General features: G+C 51.5%; 2 protein-coding genes across 3 annotated transcripts in view; one reads left to right on the top strand and one right to left on the bottom strand.

Moving 5' to 3' along the window:
- The window catches only part of Ap2a1 (adaptor related protein complex 2 subunit alpha 1), a 28570-nt gene extending 11084 nt beyond the window's left edge, over positions 1-17486 (top strand). The window contains exons 2-23 of the mRNA XM_027420717.2: positions 1821-1889; positions 1987-2129; positions 2416-2609; positions 8427-8556; positions 8689-8790; positions 9778-9886; positions 10767-10917; positions 11347-11515; positions 11617-11754; positions 12003-12185; positions 13118-13215; positions 13403-13634; positions 13712-13879; positions 13965-14125; positions 14693-14749; positions 14849-14931; positions 15060-15149; positions 16128-16251; positions 16341-16457; positions 16541-16610; positions 16768-16902; positions 17059-17486. Of these exons, the coding sequence (XP_027276518.1) occupies positions 1821-1889; positions 1987-2129; positions 2416-2609; positions 8427-8556; positions 8689-8790; positions 9778-9886; positions 10767-10917; positions 11347-11515; positions 11617-11754; positions 12003-12185; positions 13118-13215; positions 13403-13634; positions 13712-13879; positions 13965-14125; positions 14693-14749; positions 14849-14931; positions 15060-15149; positions 16128-16251; positions 16341-16457; positions 16541-16610; positions 16768-16902; positions 17059-17136 (2801 nt within the window). The 3' untranslated portion in view covers positions 17137-17486. The remainder of the gene's footprint in view (positions 1-1820; positions 1890-1986; positions 2130-2415; positions 2610-8426; positions 8557-8688; positions 8791-9777; positions 9887-10766; positions 10918-11346; positions 11516-11616; positions 11755-12002; positions 12186-13117; positions 13216-13402; positions 13635-13711; positions 13880-13964; positions 14126-14692; positions 14750-14848; positions 14932-15059; positions 15150-16127; positions 16252-16340; positions 16458-16540; positions 16611-16767; positions 16903-17058) is intronic.
- Positions 17273-21881, bottom strand: Fuz (fuzzy planar cell polarity protein). 2 transcript variants are annotated; one of them, XM_027420718.2, is made up of 11 exons: positions 21603-21881; positions 21273-21394; positions 20941-21025; positions 20612-20680; positions 20315-20419; positions 19340-19537; positions 19166-19261; positions 18938-19044; positions 18791-18855; positions 18643-18717; positions 17273-17738 (listed from the first exon to the last, which is right to left on the bottom strand). In XM_027420718.2, the coding sequence occupies exons 1-11, from the start codon at positions 21711-21713 to the stop codon at positions 17524-17526; spliced, it is 1248 nt and encodes a 415-aa protein (XP_027276519.1). In that variant the 5' UTR covers positions 21714-21881; the 3' UTR covers positions 17273-17523. The 2 variants fall into 2 exon arrangements, with proteins under 2 accessions (XP_027276519.1, XP_027276520.1); XM_027420719.2 differs by lacking the exon at positions 19340-19537.
- Between the last annotated feature and the right edge of the window lie 4253 nt (positions 21882-26134).

Genomic DNA, 26134 nt, shown 5'->3' with positions numbered 1-26134 from the left:
TGCCCTTTGCCTGCCCCCCCCGCCCCATCGGGGGTCGGTATCCTCATACTCAAGACCCACCTGCCTCCATCTCCCCAGTGCTGGGAATCACAGGTTATGCCGTCATGACGGGCACACTGCTTCATTCTAGCCCTGTGTGCTTATTTCCTTTACTACCTGTTTCAGTTTGAAGAGCCTCAGTTTGGGTGCTTGGGAGCCACCTGTCTGCCACCGCCACAAAGGCTGCTGCTCTAGGATCAGGGTGCTAATCCCAGAGACTTGCTAGAGGAGGCACTGTCTGGAGTGGGGCTTGTAGGAACTGCTTGGGAATTAAGAGCAGAGGTGAGGGGGTTTGCGGAAGAGGAAGGTATGAAGGCTTCTCTTCCCTCATTCATTCACTTGATGCATCCTGTGTCTGACCAGCTGTTCCTAGAGTGCCTGCTGTGTGCCAGTGCTGAATTTCTGTGCATGAATGTTTTGTCAAATGTATTTCTGTGTACCATGTTCATGTCTGATGTCTGAGGAAGTCGGAAGAGGACTCAGATCCCCTGGGGCTGGAGTTAAGAATTGTGAGTTGTCATGTGGGTGCTGGGAATGGAGCTTGGGTCCTCTGCAAGAGCAGCCAGTGCTCTTAACCCCAGGCCTGGGGTTTTAAATGCTGGAACAGATAAGAACTAGAAGTGTGGCACAGGCCTGTTGTTCAGTACTCAAGAGGCTAAGGCAGGAAGCTCCTGAGTACAAAGCCAGCTTGGGCTACATGAAACTCTCAGGATGTAATAATAGGACTGGAGAGATGGCTAAGTGGTTAAGAACACTGGCTGTTCTTCTGGAATACTGGTTTGATTCCCAGCACCACGTGTGGCTCACAACCATCTGTAACTCCAGTTCTAGAGGATTTGATGCCCACTCCTGGCCTCCGTTTGCCCGTATATGCCAGTGGTATATAGTTATACATGCAGGCAAAATACACACATGGAAAATATAATAATTATAATAATGAATTTCTTGTACAGAAGGGAGTGGAAAGCACCTCTCTAGAGAGTTGTAGGAGGTGACTGGAGGCAGCGGCTGGTGTCCGATAGCCCAGAGTATTGGGACATAGGAATAGATGGGAAGGATGTGGAGAGGCAGAGAGAAGCTGCCTGCCAGAGGACCCTGAGCAAGTGCTCATGTTTGGGTGAGGTGGTGATGGTGTGCCACAGTACAGGCTCATGCTCTGAGGGTCCCCCTGTGTAGAACGGGGTTCTATTTAGAGGCATTGAGTGAGCAGTAGCATCTGGAGGTGTGGCCCTGGGGGCTCCAGTGGCAGTGAGGGTGGCTAGAAGACAGGCAGCACACAGCTAGAGCAGGGTGCATGGGACACCAGTCAGGCCTGCTGTCACAAAGGGAGTCTTTGTGTCATAGCAGAGGGTTAGCGACAGCATAGACCCAGGAGTTAAGAGACCCAGGTCAACAAGGAAGGAGAGTGGTGCTGGGAGATCCGCTGTCAGGTGCTGCTGCTGAGGGAGGTGACAGGAGCCAGTGTAGCTAGCTCTTCAGTCACTTACTGGTCACAGCTCTGTTGTGGGGCACTGAGAGACAGGACAGGAGAGATGCGCCTTTGGGCTCCTGTGGCAGTATGTAGACCCCCTCAAAAACCAACCCCAGCACCCTGTAGTTCATGGGTCACCAGGAGGAGGAAGAAGGAGGGTAGAAGCTTATACTGGTGACTGCCTGGGCACAGAGCAGCAAGCTCCCAGGGAGGGACTCCTGGGGAATGGGTATTTTCAGCCCAGGCCCTTCGGGGAAAGTAAAGGCAGGTGGCTGAAGGTGGCCTCACATACCTTGCCCTCTCTCCACAGGCAAGAGCAAAGAGGCTGAGATCAAGAGGATCAACAAGGAACTGGCCAACATCCGCTCCAAGTTCAAAGGCAGGCTGCTGGCCCAGAGGCCTGGGGGAGGGAGCCAGGGCTCAGGGTACTTGCAAGAATCTTCCTCATGTGGCTACTTTTCCCTCCTCTGCCTCAGGGGACAAGGCCTTGGATGGCTACAGTAAGAAGAAGTATGTGTGTAAGCTGCTCTTCATCTTCCTGCTTGGCCATGACATTGACTTTGGACACATGGAGGCTGTGAATCTGCTAAGCTCCAACAAATACACAGAGAAGCAGATAGTGAGTGTCAGAGGGGACCAGGGCGGGTGCTGGGGCAGAGGGAAGGGACCAGGGTGGGTGTTGGGGCAGAGGGGAGGGGACCAGGGCGGGTGCTGGGGCAGAGGGGAGGGGACCAGGGCGGGTGCTGGGGCAGAGGGAGGGGACCAGGGCGGGTGCTGGGGCAGAGGGAGGGAGCTGGGGTCTGGGTCTCTGGGTTTGAGGGAAAGATGGCTGGGGCCTATACCACTTCATGTTAGAGTTAGCCTCTTAGCCACAGGCTCCCAGCTGTCCCCTCCCTACCCCCCAGGGGTACCTGTTCATCTCAGTCCTGGTGAACTCGAACTCAGAGCTGATCCGGCTCATCAACAACGCCATCAAGAATGACCTGGCCAGCCGCAACCCCACCTTCATGTGCCTGGCTTTGCACTGTATCGCCAACGTGGGCAGCCGTGAGATGGGCGAGGCCTTTGCCGCTGACATTCCCCGAATCCTGGTGGCTGGGTGAGGCTCTGGGGACCACAGCAAAAGGGCAGAAATAAAACTGAAAGCCAGCTTTGTTTGTGGCACCTGCCTAAGTTCTACCTGGGCTTTTAGACCATAGTGGCTTTGGCTCTGTCGTGTCACCAGGCTGCCTTGGGGGTGTAAGGAACTGTCTCCTCCCCACCTGGTGGTCTCCTGTCTGTGATGCACAGCATTAGTAAGGCCTATGGAAGTGATGGTCTCGTTCATTCATCTCACTCAAGAAACAGCATCTGCCCTGTGCCTGCAACACTGATGGCTGACAATGGTGCCACCACCAGCGGTGGACAGTCTTAGTGTTCGTAGCCAGAAAAGTTTCCCCTGTGATTACAGCTGCAGCTGGGTGAGGCTAGCTGGGTCAGCTGTGGCTGTGCACCCTGACTGCTGGAGGATGTGGGTGCCTTCCACAAAAGGTGCAGCAGGTATAAGGCTCTGGGTGTAGGTGTGTGGTTATCAGTGATCCTCTGGGTGGAGTATAGTGAGCATGGGGGAGACTTTGGGAAGTCTGCCTCTGCTTCCCATGGAAGTGGGGGTGACTGGTGTGTATCGGGTAGATGAACAGCAAGAACAGTGTTGTCTTTGAGAAAAATCACTGTGGCTGCTGTACTCAGAGGTGAGATTTCTATTTCTGGCAGTATAGACAGGTGCCCCTGGTGTTCTTGACAAGTGTGGTTGATCTAGGTGTGGTGGATCCTGTAGCAGGCATGAGGACTGGGCAAGCCTGATGCCAATCTGAGGCCCTGTCTCAAAAACAAAACAAAACAAAACAAAAAAACAACAAAAAACAAAACTTTGAGTTGATGAAGGAGCAAGAGAATATTGGTTAATGGCATCTTGAGCTGGTCAGTTAATGAGGTTCACACAGGCCAGCCAGGCGCAGCCAACCCAGGCTGGGCTTCTAAGGCCTCTGGGATCTGGGGGAGCTGTGCAGCCTCTAGGAGCGGAGAAAAGCTTGTCCAAGTAGAAGCTGTGGGAAGCCACACATCAAAGTGTGGGTGACCTAGAAATAAATGCCCCTGAGAATGATGTACAAAATTACCTGTCTCCAGCCTTGATACACAGCAACCAAGGCTGGTTGCCAGCCTGATTTTTTGTTTATTTGAAAAAGGGCGTCATGTAGCCCAGGTTGGCCTTGAACTGATCCTTCAGCTTCCACCTCCTTAATGCTGAGATTGCAGGCATGTACCACATGTGTGTGCAGTGCCCACAGAGGAAAGCTGTGAATAGGGAAAAAAGTAGCCTGAAGGCGAGGGTCAAGGTGCCTGATGCTCTATGTCTAGGCAGGGCCAGAAGGTGGTCTGGCATACAGTGGGAGAAGGATGAAAGTCCTGTTATGGTATGCAGACCTGCCATCCAGCACTGGGAAACTGAGGCAGGAGGATTACAAATTCAAGGTCATAGCTGGGGAGTGGTAGCACAAGCCTTTAATCCCAGCACTCAGGAGGCAGAGGCAGGTGATCTCTGTGAGTTCGAGGCCAGTCTGGTCTACAAAGCAAATTCCAGGATAGCCAGGACTGTTACACAGAGAAACCTTGTGTGTGGAGAGGGATGGGGGGGGGGGCAATTACAGGACAACCTAAGCAGCATAGCCATATCCTGGCTCCTAATTGATTCGTTAATAATTTTAGCCTCACTGGTTGGTGGTAACGCACACCTTTAATCCTAGCACCAAAAAAGCAAAGGCAGGCAAATCTCTGTGAGGTGGAGGCCAACCTCATATATAGAGCAAGTTCCAGGACAGCAAAAGCTGCACAAAGAAACCCTGTCTCGAAAAACCAAAAAGAAAAAAATTTTTTAGCTTCAGAAAAAGTTTGAGACAGGCTCTCACTAGGGAAGCCTGGTTGATCCTGTATCTGCTTTTGTTTTGTCTTGCTTATCTTTTGAGATGATTCTATATACTCCAGGCTGGCCTTGAACTCACTATATAGCTGAGTATGACCTCGAACTGCTTCTGCTGCTGCTTAGCCTCTGAAGTACTGGGGTGATAGTGTGCTACATTGTCCAGCAATATTGAGTGTCTATTTTATTTTTTTGTTTGTTTTTCAAGACGAAGATTTTCTATGTAGTCTTGACTGTCCTGGAACTCACTGTGTAGACCAGGCTGGCCTTGAATTAGGAGTTTCATCTGTCTCTGCCTCCTGAGTGCTGGGCTTAAAGGTGTGTACCAACACCTCCTGCCTATTTGTTGTTTTTAATTTATTTAATTTACATACATTGCCTGCAAGCATGTCTGTATGAGGGTATCAGATCCTCTGGAACATAAGTTATAGACAGCAATGAGCTGCCATGTGGGTGCTGGGAATTGAACCTAGCGCCTTTGGTAGAGCAGCCAGTGCTCTTAACTGCTGAGCCTTCGCTCCAGCCCCCTGTTTGTTTATTTTTGCAGCAGGATCTCACTATGTGGCCCTAGCTAGTGTGGAACTTTTGGTGATCTTTCTGCTGTTCCTCCTGAGGTTTGCCATACAATCGTATACCACCGTGCCTAGCTCAAAACTGCTAATTGTGCATAGAGCTGTGGTTTTTAATGTAATCTTGTATGCGACCATCACCACTACCTAATTCCAGAGCATTGTTGTCACTCCCAGAAAGAGCAATCACTAAGTTTGGCAGCAGGTCTGTCACATACACACATTCCCCATCCCCAAATGTAGACCACTAGTCCATCCCATCTGAAGAGACATGGGATGTGAATCACTGACTAGGTCTGGTGGCTTTCTCTCAGCAAGGTGTTTTTTGAGTTTGTTCATCTGTAGTGGATATCAGACTTCATGCCTGAGGCTGGTGAGACAGGTCAGTTGAGAAAGGACTTGTCGTGTAAGCATGAGAACCTCATGTTCAGAATCCACAAGCTGAGCATCACTACTATAGCTATAATCCCAACTATGGTGTGCCAAGACAGAAGGATGCTGGGGCTGGCTGGCCAGCCCACCTACCTTATTGGTGAGCCCCAGGTTCAGTGAGAGACTTTATCTAACAATAAGGCAGAGAGCTATAGAGGAGGCTATCCAGTGTTGACCTCTGGTCCTTATATCATATGCACCCTCGTCTGTGTACACACACACTACCTACATGTGCACACATGCATGTGCACACACACACATTTCACAAACATACACCTCACACACACAAACTGCACACTATACACACATCCTACATATACACACACTGCACATACACACAGGAACACACACTGTATACTATATACATATCACCACACACACACACACACACACACACACACACACACACACACACCAGCATGTTTTATTGTCCATTGTCATAAAACTCTAGCTGGTTGGTGGTGGCGCACGCCTTTAATCCCAGCACTCAGGAGGCAGAGGCAAGTGGATCTCTCTGAGTTTGAGACCATCCTGGTCTCCAGAGCTAGTGCCAGGATAGGCTCCAAAGCTACACAGAGAAACCCTGTCTCGAAAAACCAGATGGGCTGTTCTCATCTGAGTGGTGTCTGAAGTGCTCTTGTGTTGGTTCCTAGGAGTGACAGTGCTGGGTTGATTATTTGAAACAGGATATTGTTTGTTTGTTTGGGGAACATGGTCTCGTAGAACCCAGGCTGACCTTGAACCCACTTGTAGCCCAGAGTCCTTAAATTTCTTTTTTTTTTTTTTTTTTTTTTTTTTTGGTTTTTCGAGACAGGATTTCTCTGTGTAGCTTTGGAGCCTATCCTGGCACTCGCTCTGGAGACCACGCTGGCCTCGAACTCACAGAGATCCACCTGCCTCTGCTTCCCAAGTGCTGGGATTAGAGGCGTGTGCCACCAATGCCCGGCTGAGTCCTTAAATTTCTAATCGTCCTGCCTCAGCCTTGCAAATGTTAGTATTACTTGGGTTAGCTACTAAATTATCTCCAGACTCCCCTTTTAAAGATTGGTTTTATATTAGATCCTATTTGTATCCTTGTGCACCTGAGTAGAGGTGTCCTCAGAGGTCAGAAGAGGGAGTAAGGTCCCCTATAGTCAGAGTTTAAGTGGCTGTGAGCTGCCAACTAGGGTCCAGAGCAGTGTGTATTAACCACTGAGCCACCTCCTCTCTTGCCTCCATACTTCTAATTTTATTTTAAGACACTGTCTTGCTGGCATGGTGGCATGTGCTGTTATTCTAGCAGTCAGGATACAGGGCAGACAGATGTATGTGAATCTGAGGTTACTCTAATACACGTATTGAGTTCTAGGCTAGCCAGGGATATGTGGTGAGAGATTGTCTCAATAGGGAGGGGAAAAGGCCTGTTTAACTGCCAGCCTAACCTTGAACTCACTCTGTAGACTGGCCTTGAATTTACTGGCATCCTGCTTTGGTCTCCTTAGGGCTAGGATGACAGGTGTGTGTCATCAGCCCCAGATTATCCCTCTTTAAAAAAAAAAAAAAAAATATATATATATATATATATATATATATTATTGTTGTTGTTTCTTGTCTTCTTTTTTGTTTGTTTGGTTTTGTTGTTTTGTTTTGTTTTATTTTATTTTTCAAGACAGGGTTTCTCTGTGTAGTCCTGGCTATCCTGGAACTCACTCTGTAGACCAGGCTGGCCTCGAACTCAGAGATCTGCCTGCCTCTGCCTCCCAAGCTTTAAAAATATTTATTTATCCATTTTTATGCGTATGTGTGCTTTTGTGAACTTATGTGCACCAGATATGTGCAGGCACCACAGAAGCCATTCCATGTCCTCTGGCTCCACTCTCTCCCTCCTTGCTCCCCTGAAGTCAGCCGGGTCTGAACTCACATCTGTGTCCATCTTTCCTATGGGGCTGCATCTGCACGTATTGCAGTTTGTACCCAACCTAAGCAGCACCTTGGTGTATCTTCTTCTGTCTAGTTTCAAAGACTGACAAGGAAATCCTTCACTGAATAGTGGATACATGGAAGCAGGCTGGGGCTGAGCTCCATTGGCAGAGTGCTCACCTAGTATACCCAAAGCCGTATTTCCATCCACAGTACCGTAGAAACCCTGTGTGGTGGTGTATACCTCTCATCACTCAGGATATAGAGAAGGGATCAGGAGCTGAAGATGATCCTTGGCTAAAGAGTGAGTTCCACCTAGGCGGTAGTGGCACACACCTTTAATCCCAGTACTTGGGAGGCAGAGGCAGGCCGTTCTGAGTTTACAATGTGAGTTCTAGGACAGCCAGGGCTACACAGAGAAACCCTGTCTCAAAAAAAAAAAAAGTTTCATGCCAGCCTGGATTACACGAGAGCCCACAAATAAACGAACAAATAAATGAAGGCTCTAGAGCCACTATTAAAGAGAAAGCCAGAGAGCTGAAATATAGCTGGATGGGTTCCCTGTAATCCCAGCACTGGGCAGATTCGGGCAAAAGGAGCCCAAGTTGCAGGCCAGCCTTGGCTCTGGAGGCCCCGATTATAGTGTAAGAGACTAGAAGTACAAAGTTGTCTGCTTGGAATCCTGGATGGGCAGGGCTGGGTCTCTCTGGGCCTCCAGGACTCCCAAGGAAAATGGTTTCCTGCCTCTTTTCCTTTGATTTGTTCTTTCCCTGACTCACCCATTATTGGAGCGGTGATGAGCATAGGTGTGCCTGCCAGTCTCTTGACTATGTAGGGTCCACTCAGGCTCTCAGGGTGCAGGCCAGAACAAGCTGCACATTTTGTCTGGTCCTGCCAGTTGTTTTGTGGAGGATGAGACAGTCCTGGGGATAGTCAGAGCAGCATCCAGATGCTTTGGGCCATTCTGGCTGCCTGTGTCCTATGCTGGCCATGTGGTGGCAGATGGGAAGTCAGGTGCACTGGGTCCAGGTAGGCTGACTGCCCTGCGCTGTCCCCACAGAGATAGCATGGACAGTGTGAAGCAAAGTGCAGCCCTGTGCCTACTTCGTCTCTACAAGGCCTCCCCTGACCTGGTGCCCATGGGCGAGTGGACAGCACGTGTGGTGCACTTGCTCAATGATCAACACATGGTGAGGTGCCCAGATGTCCCCAAGTGCCTGAAGCCCCTTGTATACTCCTTTGCTCTTACCTGGAATGTCCTTAGATTTGCCTGTCCCCATCCTGGCTCTGAGCCTGGGCCCTCATGCCTGAGCTTCTTACAGGGAGTAGTCACGGCTGCTGTCAGCCTTATCACCTGTCTCTGTAAGAAGAATCCAGATGACTTCAAGACCTGCATTTCCCTGGCCGTGTCACGCCTGAGCCGGGTGAGTTTGCCATCACACTAGCTGGGGTAGGCCTATCTCCCCTGTGTCTGTGACACCTGTCTCTCCTCCTTTCCCTAAAAGGCAAGCGGCTTTACTTCTTTGAGCTTCTTTTCCTACTCCTACATGCTTCAGGGGCTGACACCAGTGCTGTGTGCATCATAGCTGCTGTGGATAGGTGCTGAGAATAGGACCAGGGGCCAGCAAGCACCGCAAAGCCGTCCGTCTGCCTGGCCCATCCTCCCTCCTTTCTCTCGCCTGTCCTGCTCTTTCCTCTTTGGCTTCCTGCCCTTTCTTTTGCCTCTCACCACCTCCACTGTCCTCAACGCACCCTGAGCCTCTGTGTGCCTAGGTCTCTATGTCTGAATCAGACCTTAAGGGGCCCCTGTCCTGCTGGGAGGGACAGTGTGGCAGGGATGGTGACTCAGTCACAGACTGTCAAGAGGGGCTGTGCATCATGGAGGGAGCTCAGCACTGTGGGCACCTAGTGGAGATCCTAACCCAGTCTGGGAGCCAGGGGAGCTTCTCCAGGGCAGCAACCAAATGGAGATTCAGAAGTGTCTCAGACCGTGGGCAAAAGCATCACATATACCCATCATTCATCTGTCCCCAGCTCCTCATTTCCCACATATCTGAGTGTGCCAGGCCCGGGAGGGAACAGAGATGAAGGGATGTGTGGTCATGCCACTGGCACAGAGTGCTGCGGGGAAGGCTTCCTGGAGAAAGTTACTAACATTACTTGGAAAATTCAGAGCCAGGTATTAGGGCACAATGCAAGCATGCAGGAGACTGAAGCAGAAGGGTCTTGTGTGAGACCAGCCTGGGCTATTTACTGGAACTCTAGTTCAAAAAGAAAGAAAAGGGTTCTGTGAACCTCAGGCCTTGGTTTCCCTTTCTATAAAGCCTGGCTCTTATGATGCCGTGGTCTAAGCATGTCTCTTCAGGGGACAGGCCTGTCCTTCTCCTGCTTATCATTCCCTCCTTTTGCAGATTGTCTCCTCTGCCTCCACTGACCTCCAGGACTATACCTATTACTTCGTCCCTGCTCCCTGGCTCTCTGTGAAGCTGCTGCGGCTGCTGCAGTGCTACCCACCGCCAGGTAAGGCCTGTGGGCTGCCTTCCTTGTCTTCCCACGCCAGAGCCAGGCTATGCTTCCAGACTGCATGGGAGGCCGTGGGTGGGGGGTCAGCCTGATGCCCTGCCCTGCCCTGCACATCACCTGGGTGGCGCTGCTCCTGTCTTGGGTCCACTTCCTTCTCATAGCCCTCTCTTCTGTTGAGAGAGCTAGTTGTCATGCATGCTTTACAGAGCAGAGGAAAAAGGCCAGAGCAGGGAGTTTTGGCTCAGAGTTGCCCCATTAGAATGCCTGGAAGCTGTTTTATGAGCTGCAGCCTGGCTAGTTACCCTCTTCCATAGCAGCGATGCACTGAGCCAGGTGGTGGTGGCACACGCCTTTAATCCCAGCACTTGGGAGACAGAGGCAGGTGGATCTCTGAGTTTGAGGTCTAGTTCCAGGACAGCCAAGCCAGAGAAACCCTGTGTCAAAAAAAAAAAAAAACAAAAACAAACAACCAAAAATCCCTAAAACCCTCATAATGCCTGGTGCCCATATAGTGTGCAGTGGCCTTCTGGACTGGTAGCCTAAGGTCAGCTTGCTGATCTCTATGGATAGCTCCTTGGGAACGCTTGAGCTCCATGGTAGCTCTGGGGAAGGCTGCTGGGATTTCCATCCTTCTGTGAGAAACTTAAGGAGCATCCATGCAGCAGAAGAGGAGACCAAGGCTCACAAGAATGGAGACTCATTCATAGCAGTCAGTGTGTGGTGGGGGGGAGCCCAGACCTGGAGATAGATGCTCTACCTCAGAAGGCAGAGGTCCAGCCTGGGACTGCAGGGCTTAAAGGAAGCTGGGCCTCTCATGTGGAGGGTGAGGGCTGGGGCAGGCTGCAAACGTCAGGGACCACTTACCTGCTTTCCCCAGAGGACGCAGCTGTGAAAGGGCGGCTGGTGGAGTGTCTCGAGACCGTGCTCAACAAAGCCCAGGAACCCCCCAAGTCCAAGAAGGTGCAGCACTCCAACGCCAAGAACGCTATCCTCTTTGAGACCATTAGCCTCATCATCCACTATGACAGGTGCTGCAGGCAGGGGTGTGGAGAGGCAGGGCCACTGGCCCGAGGGAGGAGAGAGAACAGGATATGCCTGAGGAGGGAAGGCTGGCATCTTACACCTGGATCAAAGAAAAGAAAGCAGGGCCTGAACCCCACAGTCAGAGGGAAGAGATTGGGGCCTAGGACCCTTGCTAAGAAGGGACAAAGGTGTGAAATGCACCTCTGAGGTGCATGCAGTTGCTATATAGCTTGTGGGCTCAATCCTGCACGCTGAGGGTTGAAGTCAAGGCTAGTTTTTGCTGGCTCTATTCTCCACTCCAGTGCACATGGGTTCTTAGGAGGGTTAGAGCAGGAGGTTGAAGTGGGCAGAAGTAAGGACCTGGATCCTCAGGGAGCTATGAGACGGATCAGTTCATGTCCCATCTCCATCTATACTTCACTTGTGCCTTGCAGTGAGCCCAACCTCCTGGTCCGTGCCTGTAACCAGCTGGGCCAGTTCCTGCAGCACCGGGAGACGAACCTGCGATACCTGGCCCTGGAGAGCATGTGCACACTGGCCAGCTCTGAGTTCTCCCATGAAGCTGTCAAGACTCACATTGATACCGTCATTAATGCCCTCAAGGTGCAGCCCTCTGCCCCACTCAGAGTGGCCAGGTGCTTGGTGGCCCTACAGTGGTCCCAGTGCAGTTTAGACCCTAACTTGGTCCTGTTCTTCTTCCTCAGACGGAGCGGGATGTCAGTGTGAGGCAGAGAGCAGCTGACCTCCTGTATGCCATGTGTGACCGGAGCAATGCCAAGCAAATTGTGTCAGAAATGCTGCGGTACCTGGAGACTGCTGACTATGCCATCCGAGAGGAGATCGTGAGTCTAGGGACCAGGGCTGAACCACAGAGTCTAAGAGAGGAGGGCTTGGGGTCTGACCCCTAAGGTTGGAAGGAGTGTCTAAGGGAAGAAGACTAAAGTTCGGAATCCTGAATTTAAGGAATGAGACTAGGGAGGGGTGCTGGTTGTTAGGATGGGGTCAGCAGTGACCATAGGTTCAGGAATGGCAGTAGTCACCCTCCTGTGGGCATAGTCGTCTACTCACACCTCACCACCTCCTGCAATAGGTGCTGAAGGTGGCCATCCTGGCTGAGAAGTACGCAGTGGACTATAGCTGGTATGTGGACACCATCCTCAACCTCATCCGCATCGCAGGCGACTATGTGAGCGAGGAGGTGTGGTACCGAGTGCTGCAGATTGTCACCAACCGTGATGATGTCCAGGGTTATGCTGCCAAGACAGTGTTTGAGGTTAGTGTCCTTCACTTTAACCCCATGATGGAACTCAGCTGCCAGTCAAAAGCAGCTAGGCAATAATATACTCCACCAGCAGGAGCCAGCATCCTGAGTCACCCAAGGGACATGGGATCTGCAACCTTGGGACATTCCTGGTGTGAAGAATATACAATATGGATGTTGCTTCCATGTGTTTTTGGTCCCTGTCCAGGAGAGCTGGCCACTTTATTTCCTGTGCAGTGCTTCTCAGGCTCAGAGGGTTTTGGTCCATCCTGACAGGGAAGGCATATGTGGCAGCAGGAGTGTGTGGACAGGGCAGTAGGTAAAGTACCTGCTGTGCAAGCACGAGAGGCTGATTCCAGTCACAGCACTCCTCATGCAGAAGCCGAGCGTGCAAGCACGAGAGGCTGAATCCAGTCACAGCACTCCTCATGCAGAAGCCGAGTGTAGCTGTGTGTGGCTGTAACTCTGGCATTGTGCAGGCAGAGACAGGCAGGTTCTGGGGGCTTGCCAGCCAGCTAGTCTAGCCAAAATGGGAACTCTAGGTTCAGTGAGAGATCCTGTCTCAAGGTGGAGAATGATTGAGGAAGATTCCTGATGTCTAATGGCCTTCATAACGTTGCACACGGGCATGCACACAGAACATGGGGTGGAAGCTAGTCATGGCTATCCAGGAAGTAATCAAAGATAACACACTCCCTAGTGCCCTCCCTTCTCCCAGGTAGGTTCCACAGTTTTTAGTACCTTCCCAAACAGCGTCAGCAGCTGGGGATCAAGCACTAAAATCATAGTATGTGTGGGAGATCTCAGAATCACACTGTAACATTGAGTTTAGGCTAGTCACTTAACAACTCCCATGCCTCAGTTTATGACCCCATGTACATTGCAGAGGTCAGGGGGACTTTTCTATCCTTGTCCTCACACTGCTGTCCCTTGCTCCCTCACAGGCCCTCCAGGCCCCAGCCTGTCATGAAAACATGGTGAAGGTCGGTGGCTACATCCTTGGGGAGTTTGGGAATTTGATTGCTGGGGACCCACGCTCCAGGTGAGGGAGCCTCATTCTGGGGGACCTACTAGGGGTTGGGGAACCCCCATGAGGCTGAGAGCTGAGAAATGATGGGGTTCCTAGGAACCTTCTCAACACGTTTCAGTTGCCCGCTTGGGTGATGTCATAGCCTTGCCTTAAGGTGTGTGGGTGACGGGCGTGTCTGCTGACCTCACCTCCTCCACAGCCCACCTGTGCAGTTCTCACTGCTGCACTCCAAGTTCCACCTGTGCAGCGTGGCCACTCGCGCCCTGCTGTTGTCCACATATATCAAGTTCATCAACCTCTTCCCTGAGACCAAGGCCACTATCCAAGGAGTTCTGCGTGCCGGCTCCCAGCTGCGCAATGCCGATGTGGAGCTACAGCAGCGGGCAGTGGAGTACCTCACCCTCAGCTCTGTAGCCAGCACCGATGTTCTGGTCAGAGCCCATGCCCCACACCTTGGGACCACCCTCTTGGGCCATAAGTGCCCCCTAACCTCCCCTCCTGCCCACAGGCTACTGTACTAGAAGAAATGCCCCCATTTCCTGAGCGCGAGTCATCCATTCTGGCCAAGCTGAAGCGCAAGAAGGGCCCTGGGGCAGCCAGTGCCCTGGATGACAGCCGTAGGGACACCAGCAACAGTGACATCAATGGGGGTGTGGAGCCCACCCCCAGTACCGTGGTGAGCCCAGTTATGGACCACATGGCCAGGCTGGGTCCCCTCTCTCTTGCCCTGTCTCACCTATACCGTCTAACCTTAATTGCAGTCGACACCCTCACCCTCCGCGGACCTCTTGGGGCTGCGGGCAGCCCCTCCCCCTGCTGCACCTCCAGTCCCTGTAGGTGGGAACCTCCTGGTGGATGTCTTCTCTGATGGTCCCACGGCACAGCCCAGCCTGGGACCCACCCCTGAGGAGGCCTTCCTCAGGTACCTCCTGTTCCTGTCCTACTCAGCCCCATCCCCTTTCATCTCCTTCCTGTGCCTAGCCTCTGGCTGCCACTAGACTCTGCTGCCCTGCCTACCTTGTGCTGTTCTTTCCCATAGCTGTATCTCAGCCCACTTTTCTTTCTGAACCCTCTTGCCTCTCTTTCCCTGGCCCTCTTGCTGCCCTCTGGGATTGGCTGCCTGCCACACCTGTCTTCTCTGTCTGCTCTGGGATTGGATGGCCCAGCGAGCTGGAGCCCCCTGCCCCTGAGAGCCCCATGGCTTTGTTGGCTGACCCAGCTCCAGCTGCTGAGTAAGGGGTGGCCTCTGGCTATTGGGATTGACGGATGTTCCCAGGGTGGGCTTCAGGGGTTTCTGATGACTGGCAGGGTTAGGAAACAGTGAAAGTTGGGGTCCTAGGGAGATCCCTCTGCCAGGGTCCCACTCCCATTCCTGAGGGTCTCTGGGGAAGCTTGGCCTGTGGGTTCTGGGGAATCTGCCTTCCAAGGGAGTGTTGCCTATACCTGTTTCCTCAAGCCCATGTTCATCTCAATTCTTCCTCCCCTCCAGCCCAGGTCCTGAAGACATAGGCCCTCCCATCCCAGAAGCAGATGAACTGCTGAATAAGTGAGTTCTGGGAGGGGTGGGCTGGAGAGTAGGGACAGTTGGGAACATAAAGATGGGTGGTCAGGAGCCCTACCATCCTGACTCCCACCACTCTGCCAGGTTCGTGTGTAAGAACAGTGGGGTCTTGTTTGAGAACCAGCTGCTGCAGATTGGAGTCAAGTCCGAGTTCCGACAGAACCTGGGTGTGTCCTGGTAGCCTGGAGTGGGGTGCTGGAGGGTGGGTTCTCGGCAGTCACCTCTGCCTGGCTGAGCTGGCGGTAGGGGATGGGATCAGAAGAGCTTGGATGGAACCCTTACCCACCCGCTGCAGGCCGAATGTATCTCTTCTATGGCAACAAGACTTCTGTGCAGTTCCAGAGCTTCTCGCCTACCGTGGTCCACCCCGGAGACCTCCAAAATCATATCCTCTGCTCTTGGCCTTGATAGTGCCCCAACCCACTCCTGTAGGCCCATGGGAAGCAGACACTCACTCTGAATTAGGCACATGCCACTTCCAAGACTGTTTGCATAACCAGGGACAGATGACAGTGACCCAATGAACAGGATGTATGACTTCCAGCACCCTAACTACCTTGCCAGACTCATGACCTTTGCTGGTGTGGTCTGTGTGGGGCTTCACGCCCTGCGGCTGCACTCGGTTTAACCAGGGATGCTGCATACACTGCTGGCCCTGCAGTGCCTCAGCTGGGCAACTTGCTTCCTAACCCTCCAGGAAAAGTAGATCTCCCTCTTCTGCTTTTGAGGACCCTTTGTTGTTTTGAAACTGTTTAATGTAGCCTGGGCTAGTCTCTACTCACTCTACAGATCGGGCTGGCTTTGCGGCCTGGGCCTTTTTGAAAGAGCAGTTGGGATGTTCTGGAAGTTGTATGGCAGAGCCAGGCCCCCTCTCCCCTATATGGTCCTCAGTCCACATGTATGAAACCAGAACAACTAGTCCTTTACTCTCTGCATCGTTCACCAGCTTTTCCAGAGCAGACCACTCTGTAGTAGGGCAGGGGTAGGTGGGATGTAGGTACCAGCCAGCCTTGCGCATGTTCTTGACATGAAGGCAGGGCTGAGTATAGATGGTGACACTAATTGATCCCGTCTGGGTGCATGGCACTGCTACTTAGACACACAGACATGTTGTGATGGCCGACGGTTTCATTGGTCCTCTGGACATCTTACACGCACCCAGTTTACTCTCGAGGCTAAGGAAATAGCACTTTGCCCTCCATGATCCGTGTGGTCAGTCACCTGGATGAGCCAGGCATGGAGGAGACTCCTAGGTGTCCCAGATGTGGGATACCTGGAAGGGTGTGACCCTAGCCAGGGTCTTCCCCAAGACATCCTCAGGTTATACTCCTTTTGTCCCTGGCTTCCTTGACTATGGGGCCACAGCTGGCGGTGCAGACGAAGCGTGTAGCTGCACAAGTGGACGGTGGTGCACAGGTGCAGCAGGTGCTCAACATTGAGTGTCTGCGAGACTTCTTGACGCCACCGTTACTGTCGGTGCGCTTCCGGTGAGTGGGAGCAGAGTTTGTGGGGTGTGGGGCCATGAGACAGGGTCTTCAGGGATGAGGCCTGACCGAGCTGCTTCTCATCTGTTCAGGTACGGTGGCACTGCCCAGTCCCTCACTCTGAAGCTCCCAGTGACCATCAACAAATTCTTCCAGCCTACAGAGATGGCCGCCCAAGACTTTTTCCAGCGCTGGAAGCAGCTGAGCCTGTGAGAGGCGGGGCTGAGGGGTGGGGCGGGGCTGAGAGGAGAAGGGGGCGGGAGCAGGGTCTGACAGGCTTTCAACCTCCCAGACCGCTGCAGGAAGCACAGAAAATCTTCAAAGCCAACCACCCCATGGATGCTGAAGTTACTAAGGCCAAGGTAAAGAGAGAGAGAGAGAGACAGAGAGAGAGAGAGAGAGAGAGGCCGGGCATTACTGGGTGCTGGCTGCTGCATGGACCAGTTCTTGCCCATGACAGTTTGACCTGGGATAGCCTGGAGGCTTCTCAGCTCTGCTTCAATACCCACCCCATTCTAGCTTCTGGGGTTTGGCTCTGCTCTTCTGGACAATGTGGACCCCAACCCTGAGAACTTCGTGGGTGCTGGAATCATCCAGACGAAAGCCCTGCAGGTGGGGTGTCTGCTTCGGCTGGAGCCCAATGTCCAGGCCCAAGTGAGTGCCGAGGGAGACCGGTGACCCACACTGCCTGCACCCAGCCCTCCTTCCTGTGCACACCTCTCACTTGTCCTCCTTCTTGACCTACCCGACCTCTCTGACCTGGTACCCCTTCTTGGGCTCTCTGGTCTCATGGCTGCCATCTCCACACAGATGTACCGCCTGACCCTGCGCACCAGCAAAGAGCCTGTCTCCCGTCACTTGTGTGAGCTGCTGGCCCAGCAGTTCTGAGCCCTGGACTTGCCCTGGGATGTGGCCAGTGCCAGGCAGCCCTGGGATGGAGGCAGCTGTGGTGGAGGGGGCAGCGAGGAGACCTCCAGTGGTGACAGCAAAGACCCCAGGGATGGGGGCATGCCTGGGAGCTTCCTCTGGCCTTTTGTATTTTTATTTTTGTTCATCTGCTGCTGTTTACATTCTGGGGGGGCCAAGGGAAGCACCCTCCCTCCCTTGTCCCCCAGAGCACAGAGGGGAGAGGGTCCGGGGAAGTCGGTACCTCCTCCCCTCCCCCCATTGTCGCCCTCCCTCCCTTTCCCCATCTGGGGCCGTGTATTATTGTGAGCGAATAAACAGAGAGACGCTAATATTACCCCATCAATTTGACTGTCCACCCTTAGGTAATCAAAGGAACGGAGTAAGGGCTTGTAGAGTGTGTGTGGCAAGGCTCCGCAGCCCATGGGTCGGGCTCTGAGGAGACAGCATCAACAATAGCAGCCGCAGCCCTAGCTGCAGAGCCACCAACCGCCATCCCTCGCCTGGTCCTAGCACGAGATAGCAAGCTCGGGGGCTCTGGGCTGGGTGGGCTTCGTCCTCTTCTTTCTCTGTAGGCCCTGGTTCTGGGAAAGGACAAAGAAGGCTGTGGTGAGCTGCACAGCTGTGGCTTGGATGCCACAATCCAGTCAGAGGCTCAGCCCATTCCTTTGTCCTGTGACCCATGTGTGAGCTCGGACATGTAGCAGACACCAAGTGCTGTTACCCTCTGAGGAACACACCCTCCTCTCCCCAGTACAGACCTCTGCTATGTGCACACTTGTGACATCTTTATCCCCCTGCCTGTGTCTCTTGGGGCAGTAAAGACCTGGGACACTTCTCTATGTGACATCTGCAGGATCCTCGCTCCCCTCAGTTTGAGCAAAGCTCTGCCCAGCACTATGGAAGGTGACAGGAATGGCTGATTGAGCACTGCCACTTAGACTTGCTCGGCATTTGAGACAGATAGGACTGATAGTCCTTGCCTAGGAGATGAAGCAATACATGCTCGTTTCTTTTAAGGCTCTCTAACACAGGCTGCCCTCAGGGCTGGAGAGCTGACTCAGAGGTTGAGAGCACTGACTGCTCTTCCAGAAGTCCTGAGTTCAAGTCCCAGCAACCACATGGTGGCTCACAACCATCTATGATGAGATCTGGTGCCCTCTTCTGGTGTGTAGGCAAACAGATGCAGAAACAAAGCAAACATAGATACACATAATTAATAAATAAATCTTTAAAAAAAAAAAGACACAAAACACAGGCTGCCCTCAAACTCATGGTTCTCCTGCCTTGGCCAACAGTGAGTGGTTGGAGCTGAAGTTCCATGTGTGGGACAAAATGCCCAGTCCAGAACCAGGCCCTACGGTAAAAGCACTGGCTGGAGAAGATGTCCAGAATCAAGTACTACGATTGATCGGGGCAATTCCGGCATACCCTGGGTTCTCTGCTTCATGGTGTGCATGCCATGCGGGATCCATGCCTGCCACTAACCTGGTGAGAAGTGTGTGGTGGCCACCAGAGTGTAGAAGTTTCTAAGGAGGCGCCGGCGCTGCTCAGGGGAAGGCTCTAGAGAAAAATGAGCAGCGTGACTAGGTGGTCTCTAGCCCAACACCCTCCCACATCCCGCTTCCCTGTGCACCTTTATTCCGAGAGGGCTCCACAGTGAAGAGGCAGCGTCTCAGATCCAAGTGGAGCAACAGCAGACTAGGGAAAGGCACTCTCAGGCCATGGGGAGCTGACAGGGCGAATGGGCCACTCCACCCTGAGCCCCACCACGGAGACTTACCCGAGAATGTCGCTGTGTAGCGGGAAACCTTCAGGCAGTACCCTAGGGCCCAGAGGCAGACAGGCCCGGAGGGGCTCCAGCAGCGGCTGCCACCAGCGTTCCAACAACTGCAGAGGGCAGCGTGGTTCGTGTGAGGTCAGGGCCGGGGCTGGGGAGCGGAGCTTGGGTGGCTAGGAACCGCAGCAGGTGGCTGGGGACTACAGCAGGAGGGGGTGACAGCAGCCTCACCTGTGGGTCCAGCTGGCTGAGGGGCGGGCGCGGCCCGCACAGCAGACACAGCTCCAGGCCCCGCAGGAGCGTGAGGGTCAACAGCCGATGCGGGACCTGCAGCAGGGTGCAGGGGGCTAAGTAGGCCCCCGGCCCCGCCCACCAGAGGTCCCGCCCCTTCCCCCTCCCACTCACCGTGGGGCTCCCGTGAGGCAGGTACACGGGGTAGTCACGGGCAGCCTGTGGTGGCAGGGACCCCACCAGCCAGGGGAGCAGCACGGCTTCAGGCATGCCCAGGCGCCACCAGCCCTCGGTGGCTGCCACCACTCGGCCTGATACCAGCAGGCTGACGAAGGCCGTGCCAGTGGCCTCCGCGAACCCTGACAGGGTTTCCTGTGAGGGGGTCACACTAGGAGTCATAAAGCAAGGAAAGACCTCTCCACCTGGGCCTGGAGTGGAAGAGCAGCCACAGTACCAAGGGGGACACTCCAGTATTTTAGGCTACCAAGCTGCCCTGTCACACCTTCTCTGTGAACAGGAATGCTTTAACTTCCCTTTCAGGCAGCATTCTCAATTCACTGTGCATCACTTTTGATTTGTTGTTTTTTAATCTTCAGTAATGAGACTGTAACCCAAAGCTTTGGGCATGGGAGCTAAGCAGCTCTACTGCCAAGCCACATTGAATTTTGAGTCAAGTGTTGCTGAGTTGCACAGGCTGATCTTAAACTTTGTATGGTATGGCAGGATGGCAGGCCCTGTAAAGCCAATGCTTTAAACAACCGCATGTACAGTTTACTGTCTATAGAAGCTCTGGGAGAGGTCAGAACACACTGCTGGGGGCGGCGCAGAACTAGGGATTTGCCCAGATAAGGCAGAGCTCCCTTCAAGATTTGGACCTGCAAAGTGTTAGGCTGTTTGAGACCCTCGAGGAACTTAAAGCTGATTTATGGATGTCACACAGGTTGGTGAGCACCAGAGGGCACAGGCCTCACAGGCCTTGGGACACTAGGCAAAGGGGAGGGAGCTTGTCCTAGGGGAAGTGATCAGGGTGGACTCTGGTGAAGAAAGTTCTTTTCCAAAGAGTTCCAGGTACTTATTCCAGAATGGGAAGAGGATGCTGGGGTGATGTCTAGAGATGGGACACACTTATTTCTATAGCTGCCCCAATACCTGCATGAAGGACCCCTCTGGAGGAATGACACAGTCCACACACTGGGTCAGGTCTCCGATGAGCTCAGAGTTCCCCAGGAAGCTGTCGATGAGACAGTAGCTGGCCTAGCAGAGGGAAAGGGAAAAGCCTAGGTCCAGGACAGTCCAGAGAAGGCTGGGGCCAGCTCCGGGGTGGGACACCAAGTTCCCCAAGCACCTATGGGCCCATGCTGTCCCAGGGCCTACTGGTAATTATAGTTCCAGACAAACAGGCAAGCTTTAGGGAATCCTAACTGCACTCATGCACCACAGCCTCACCCTCAACTCTTTCTTCAGTCTCTCTACATTCCGGATATTGGTCAGCTCCTCAAGTCCCACAATGAGAACCTAGAAGAGTCACACAGGAAAGTGGGACCCTTAACACAGGAGAAGAGATTCTAATCAAAGATGACAGTACTTGGATGGGAGTGAGAGAGGAGGACCCCACCTGGAACCCTGTGTATGAGAGAGGCCCCTGGGTGTGTGAGAGGAGGGCTGAGGTTTGGATGCCTGAGTGTGAGGGGGAAAAAATGCAGGGGGTTAGACTGAGGGAAAGGGGCTGGGAGTGCAGAGCTCTTGAGTTTGGGAACAAGACAGCCCAGTCTCACCATGGCCCCAAACACCATGTGCAGCATTCTTTCCAGCCTCAGCTCAGAGGTGCCCTCCTCGGATGACAGAGCAATGAGGGTGATGCTGTGGGGTGAAAGGAGAGACGCAAGAATAAGATGAGCGGGGGAAACGGGGCCAAACACAGTGGTGTCTGTCAGCTATTCCAACACTGCAGGCTACATCCTGACTCGACTGGGAAAATCAGGGATCAGAGAGGGTGAGTAACTTATCCAAGATCCCACGAGCCAGTTACAGCTGACCAGACTGTGGGATCATCTAAGACAGGGACCTCTGAATAGGTTTTGTTCTATTCCTTGCTCCCGCCAGGGACCTGTCATGGAAGCTCTTCCACACCACGGTTGTGTCTTCCGTTCTTGCAGAGTTCAGTTGCACGTCCAGATTCTGCCCAAACATATGGACTCCATTGAGGGAGCCGATGACAGAAAAGGGAAGCTGAGGAGAGGGGACGCATTGTAGTAACTCCGAAGAGTAACCTCCCCACGCTGACCCTGGTGTCCCACTCTGCAGCCTCCTCCTTATTCCCCCAAAGTTCTTTAGAGCCCCCTTCTCAGCCAAAGGCCCCCAGCCTCTACTCCCTGCGAGATACACAGTCCCAGCTCCCCAAACCCCTTCTCGTTAGGTCGGGAGTCCAGCGCCCCACCTGTTGTCGGGAGGGGGCGCCGCCGCAGCTGCTCCTGCAGAACAGGGGGACCCCGCTGGAGGCAGCGAGGCACAGCAGGTGAACCGTGCTTCCTGCCCCCTCATCCCCCATCTGGAAGCCCGCAACCCAGAAAGTCACCCCCTGGGGACTTTCGGTGTGAGTCTGGGAGCATGCGGGTAGTCAAAGTCGGCCTGCTGTCCGGAGCCGCCAGAGAGGGAGAAGCAGATGGCCAAATTCCCGCCTTCCTCAACTCAACCCTGCAACCGGATTAGAATCTCTTCCGCCCCAACCGGAAGTCATCATGACCCTAATAAAGATGGCGACAAGTAGTGTTTGCCCAGCTTTCAAATTGCTACCGGATAGCTTCACATCCTTTGTATAACTAGAATGAAGATGCTAGCTTGAAGATGATGATGGTGCCAAGGTGTTGACTAGCAACCTTACTGTGTGCTATACTAATTTACATGATAGTTTTTTAAAAAGCTGATTGAAGATGACGACAGTATTGCCTGACAATAACCTTTTTTCACTCCATAGTGGTAAATACCTTGCCTGCCCCACTCAAAGATGGCGGTATACTCAGGCATTGCCTAGCAACCACTATTCAGAATAATTTCCATTCTGAAACTATTATCAGCTGTGCCACCATCCCCCTCTCACTTTTTCAGAGTGGTTTGATCCGGGCAGCGTTGCTTAGTAACCACCATATGAGGTGGTTGTTTTTGTTATTAGAAAAAGGTAAAAGAAAAGAAAACCTTTCCAAAAATCATAAAAAAAAAACCACCACATTATTTCTGTAATGAATTCATGCTTATGATGGTGTATCATGTAGAACGTCAAAGTGCTGAAAACTTCAATCCATGAAACAATAGAAGTTAGCACCAAGTACTAACTAGGACAGATGTTCACAAATATGATCATTGTACTATCATTTCCATAGTTTTCCTCATCAAGAGGATGGCTGAGGGCCAGTGAGATGGCTCAGTGTATCGGATCACACAGCTATGGAGACCTGTCTAGCGTTCAGTCCCCAGACTCTTTGTGGCAGGAGGGAACCCACTCCACAAAATCGACCTTGATATACATGCCATGGCACACTTGATATATAACAGGTGCTACTTTTTTTTTTTTTCTTTTTTGGTTTTTCAAGACAGGGTTTCTCTGTGTGGCTTTGGAGCCTATCCTGGCACTCACTCTGGAGACCAGGCTGGCCTCAAACTCACAGAGATCCACCTGCCTCTGCCTCCCAAGTGCTGGGATTAAAGGCATGCACCACCAACCCCCGGCCAGGTGCTACTTTTTTAACATTAAAAATAGTGTGTGTACAGCTTTATACCTTTATTTTCTATTTTCTGAGAGCATTTCAGGCTCTAGGTCAGGGTGGCCTGGAACTCACTACAGTTTTCCAGCCTTCTATCACAAATGTGGTTGCTGTCATTCTCTCTCTTCTTTCCTTTTTGTTTTTGTTTGTTTCTTTGTGTTAGTGTTTTTGAAACAGGGCCTCATGTAGCCCATGCATACCTGGAAATTGCTATGTAGCCAGAACTGGCCTTGGACTTCTCATCCTCTCTACAACAGAGCCTAGGCCCTCTATGTCTTTTTGTAATCCATTTTTATGAATTCAAGGAATTGAAAAACCTTCCTTTGACAAATACGAGATTTCTTCTGATGTGTTTCATAGATTGATATATATATATATATATATATATATATATATATATATATATTTGAGACAAAATCCCCCTGTGTGACAAGAGCTGGCCTTGAATCCGTGATTCTTATGTCCCATCTTCCCCAGTGTCCTCATTGCCACACCCTCCTGATTCTGTAAATCTTCCTGAGTCAGCACTTTTAGCATCTTGGTTATCGTATGTTTTAGAACAGTTGCTTTCATTTATCAAGCATATTACAAAATGATATTTTTTTTCATTTTCTTTTTTCAAGACAGGGTTTCTTTGTGTGACACCCCCGGCTATCTTGTAACTTACTCTGAAGACCAGGCCTGCCTCTGCTTTCCGAGTGCTGGGATTAAAGGCGAGCACCACCACTGCCTGGCCAAAACAATATTTTTAATGATTTATTTATTTTTATTTCATGTGCATTGGTGTCTTTCCTGAGTGTATGTCTGCATGAGGATGTCAGATACCCTGGAACTGGAGTTACTGGAGTGAGCTGCCCTGTGGGTGCTGGGAACTGACTACAAGCCCTCTGGGAGAGCAGTTAGCCAGTGCTCTTAACTGCTCTTGCTCCAGACCCTACAAACAATGTTACTAGCTAACTGTTACATTTTAAATTAACCCATAATTCTTTTTTTTCTTTAGTTTTTTGTTTGTTTGTTTTCCAGACTTGGTTTCTCTGTCTGGTAGTTCTGGCTGTCCTGGAACTCACAGAGCTCCCCCTGCCTCTAACCCATATTTCTTATCTATGCTCTGCCTCATGGCTTGGTATCTGTTCTCAGAACAGCAAGTTCATCTCCTCTGTCCTCTGGTTCTCAGACTCTTTTTCCTGTTCAGAGCTCTTTTTGTCTCCAGTCCCACCTACCCTCTATTGGCCTTTCAGCTGCTTTGTTAACCCAATCACAGTAACAAATATTCACACAGTGTAAAGAAATACTCCACAAATAATCAACAAATGTATTCTGTACATGATGAAAGAAATAGATAGGTACAGCATTGTTTTGTTTTGTTTTGTTTCCAAGAGAGGGTTTCTCTGTTTAACAATCCAGGCTGTCCTGGAACTTGCTTTGTAGAGCAGGCTGGCTCTCAACTGGCTGGCCTAGATAGAACTCACAGCCCTGATCTGTAACAGGGCTGTGAAAAACAAACAAACGAACAAACAAGCCCAGTTTGCTCTGCTCACTTTCTTCCTGGTTTTTGTTTGTTTTTGGTTTTTGTTTTAGTGATGGAGAAATGTTTTATTTTTTTATTTATTTATTATGTATACAACATTCCGCCTCCATGTATGCCTGCAGGCCAGAGGAGGGCACCAGATCTCATTAAAGATGGTTGTGAACCACCATGTGGGTGCTGGGAATTGAACTCATGACCTTTAGAAGAGCAGCCAGTGCTCTTAACCTCTGAGACATCTCTCCAGCCCATGGAGAAATGTTTTAGTTGTTAAGAGCACTTTCTGTTTGCGCTTTTAAAGGAACTAAGTTCAGTATTCAGCACCCACATGACAGCTCACAGTCTCCTTTAACTCTTAATTCTATCTTCTGATCTCCATGAGTACTACAAGCATGTGGCATTTAAGTACATGCAGAGAGATATTCATGTACATAAAGCAAAAATAAACCTTAAAAAACAAAAAGCTGATTGTGACAACATCCACAGAGAAACTCTGTTTCGGGGGTGGAGTGGGGTGAAGAAAACAAAACAAAAAAATAAAAATAAAAAACAAACAAAACTCCATCAAAAACCAGGAGCTGGGAAAATGATACAACGCAAGCATGAGAACCGAAGTTCAGATTTCCCAACACTCACATTTTAAAATGTGTTTGTATCTTTCTCTTTTTTTGTTGTTGTTTGCTTGTTTTGTTTTTTCAAAACGGAGGAGTTTCTCTGCGGAGCCTTGACTATTCTGCTATTCTGGAGCTCACTCTGTAGATCAGGCTGGCCTGGAACTCAGAGATCCGCCTCTCTCTGCCTCCTGAGCGCTGGGATTAAAGACGTGTGCCACCGACGCCTGGTTCAGCTCTTTTCCTAATCTTTTCTCTGTTTTCCTTTTTTGAGACAAGTTTTCTCTGTACAGCCATGTCTGTCCTGATACTCGCTGTAGACTTGGCTGGCCTCAAACTCAGAGATCTGCTTGTGTCCACTGTGCTGGGATTCAAGGATTCAAGGCTCCAGCACCCCTCTGTCCACACATGTTACAGTAATTTTCCAGGTCATTTTATATTCATGACGTTGGCTGCAATGCCGAGTGACTCATTTATTTATTTATTTGTTTATCTGTTTATTAGGAATGTATTTGCTTTGAACCAGTTACTGGCTTCTTTCTCAGAAAACAGGGATCAGGTGTTGCTTAGCAACCTCCACTTAAGTTGGAATTCGCTTCTTTCTGAGCGAAAACAACTGCCCTGGTTTCCAAGTCGTCTGCAACGTTACAGTGTTGCCTGGCAACGCCGTTTCCGAAGATGTGATTGGACCGCTCTCTCCCATCTGTTCCCTGTGAGAAAGACTAGAATTTATTAACTTAATCTCCGTGTGAGAACACAACGGCTGGGTACGCGTTGCCTAGCAACCTGGCTCCACAAACTTCCCCCTTCAGCTCCGAGTCGGAAACTGGAGGCCGACTCCAAGATGGTGACCGGATATGCCGTTTTCCGATTTATTTCGTGCTTGATGTTGTGGACAAAAGTTTGTTAGTTCTCAAGAGTCCCCCAGAGGGGTTTGTGGTGCCCGTTCTGATAATTTCCTGGTGTGGGAATCGCCAGGGTAGAGATAAAACCACCACTCCCCGGATGCCCCGCACAAACATGGCCGCGTTAGCTTCAGCGGAGGTTGCCAGACGTCCGGCGCGGGTGAGCGCAT

Source organism: Cricetulus griseus, chromosome 6, assembly GCF_003668045.3.
Source record: "Cricetulus griseus strain 17A/GY chromosome 6, alternate assembly CriGri-PICRH-1.0, whole genome shotgun sequence".
Lineage (NCBI taxonomy): Eukaryota > Metazoa > Chordata > Mammalia > Rodentia > Cricetidae > Cricetulus > Cricetulus griseus.
The sequence above is the reverse complement of the archived record's forward strand: the minus strand, read 5'-3'. Positions and strand labels throughout refer to the sequence as shown.

What these genes read in the sequence shown, in the direction of transcription:
- Fuz (XM_027420718.2), bottom strand. Translation starts at nt 21,713, where the DNA reads ATGGGGGATGAGGGGGCAGGAAGCACGGTTCACCTGCTGTGCCTCGCT. An exon ending in TCAGCCAGCTGGACCCACAG is followed by an intron (nt 19,045 to 19,165) that starts GTGAGGCTGCTG and finishes TGCCCTCTGCAG; the next exon opens with TTGTTGGAACGCTGGTGGCA. An exon ending in CACCACACACTTCTCACCAG is followed by an intron (nt 17,739 to 18,642) that starts GTTAGTGGCAGG and finishes GTCCTTTCCCAG; the next exon opens with AACCAGGGCCTACAGAGAAA.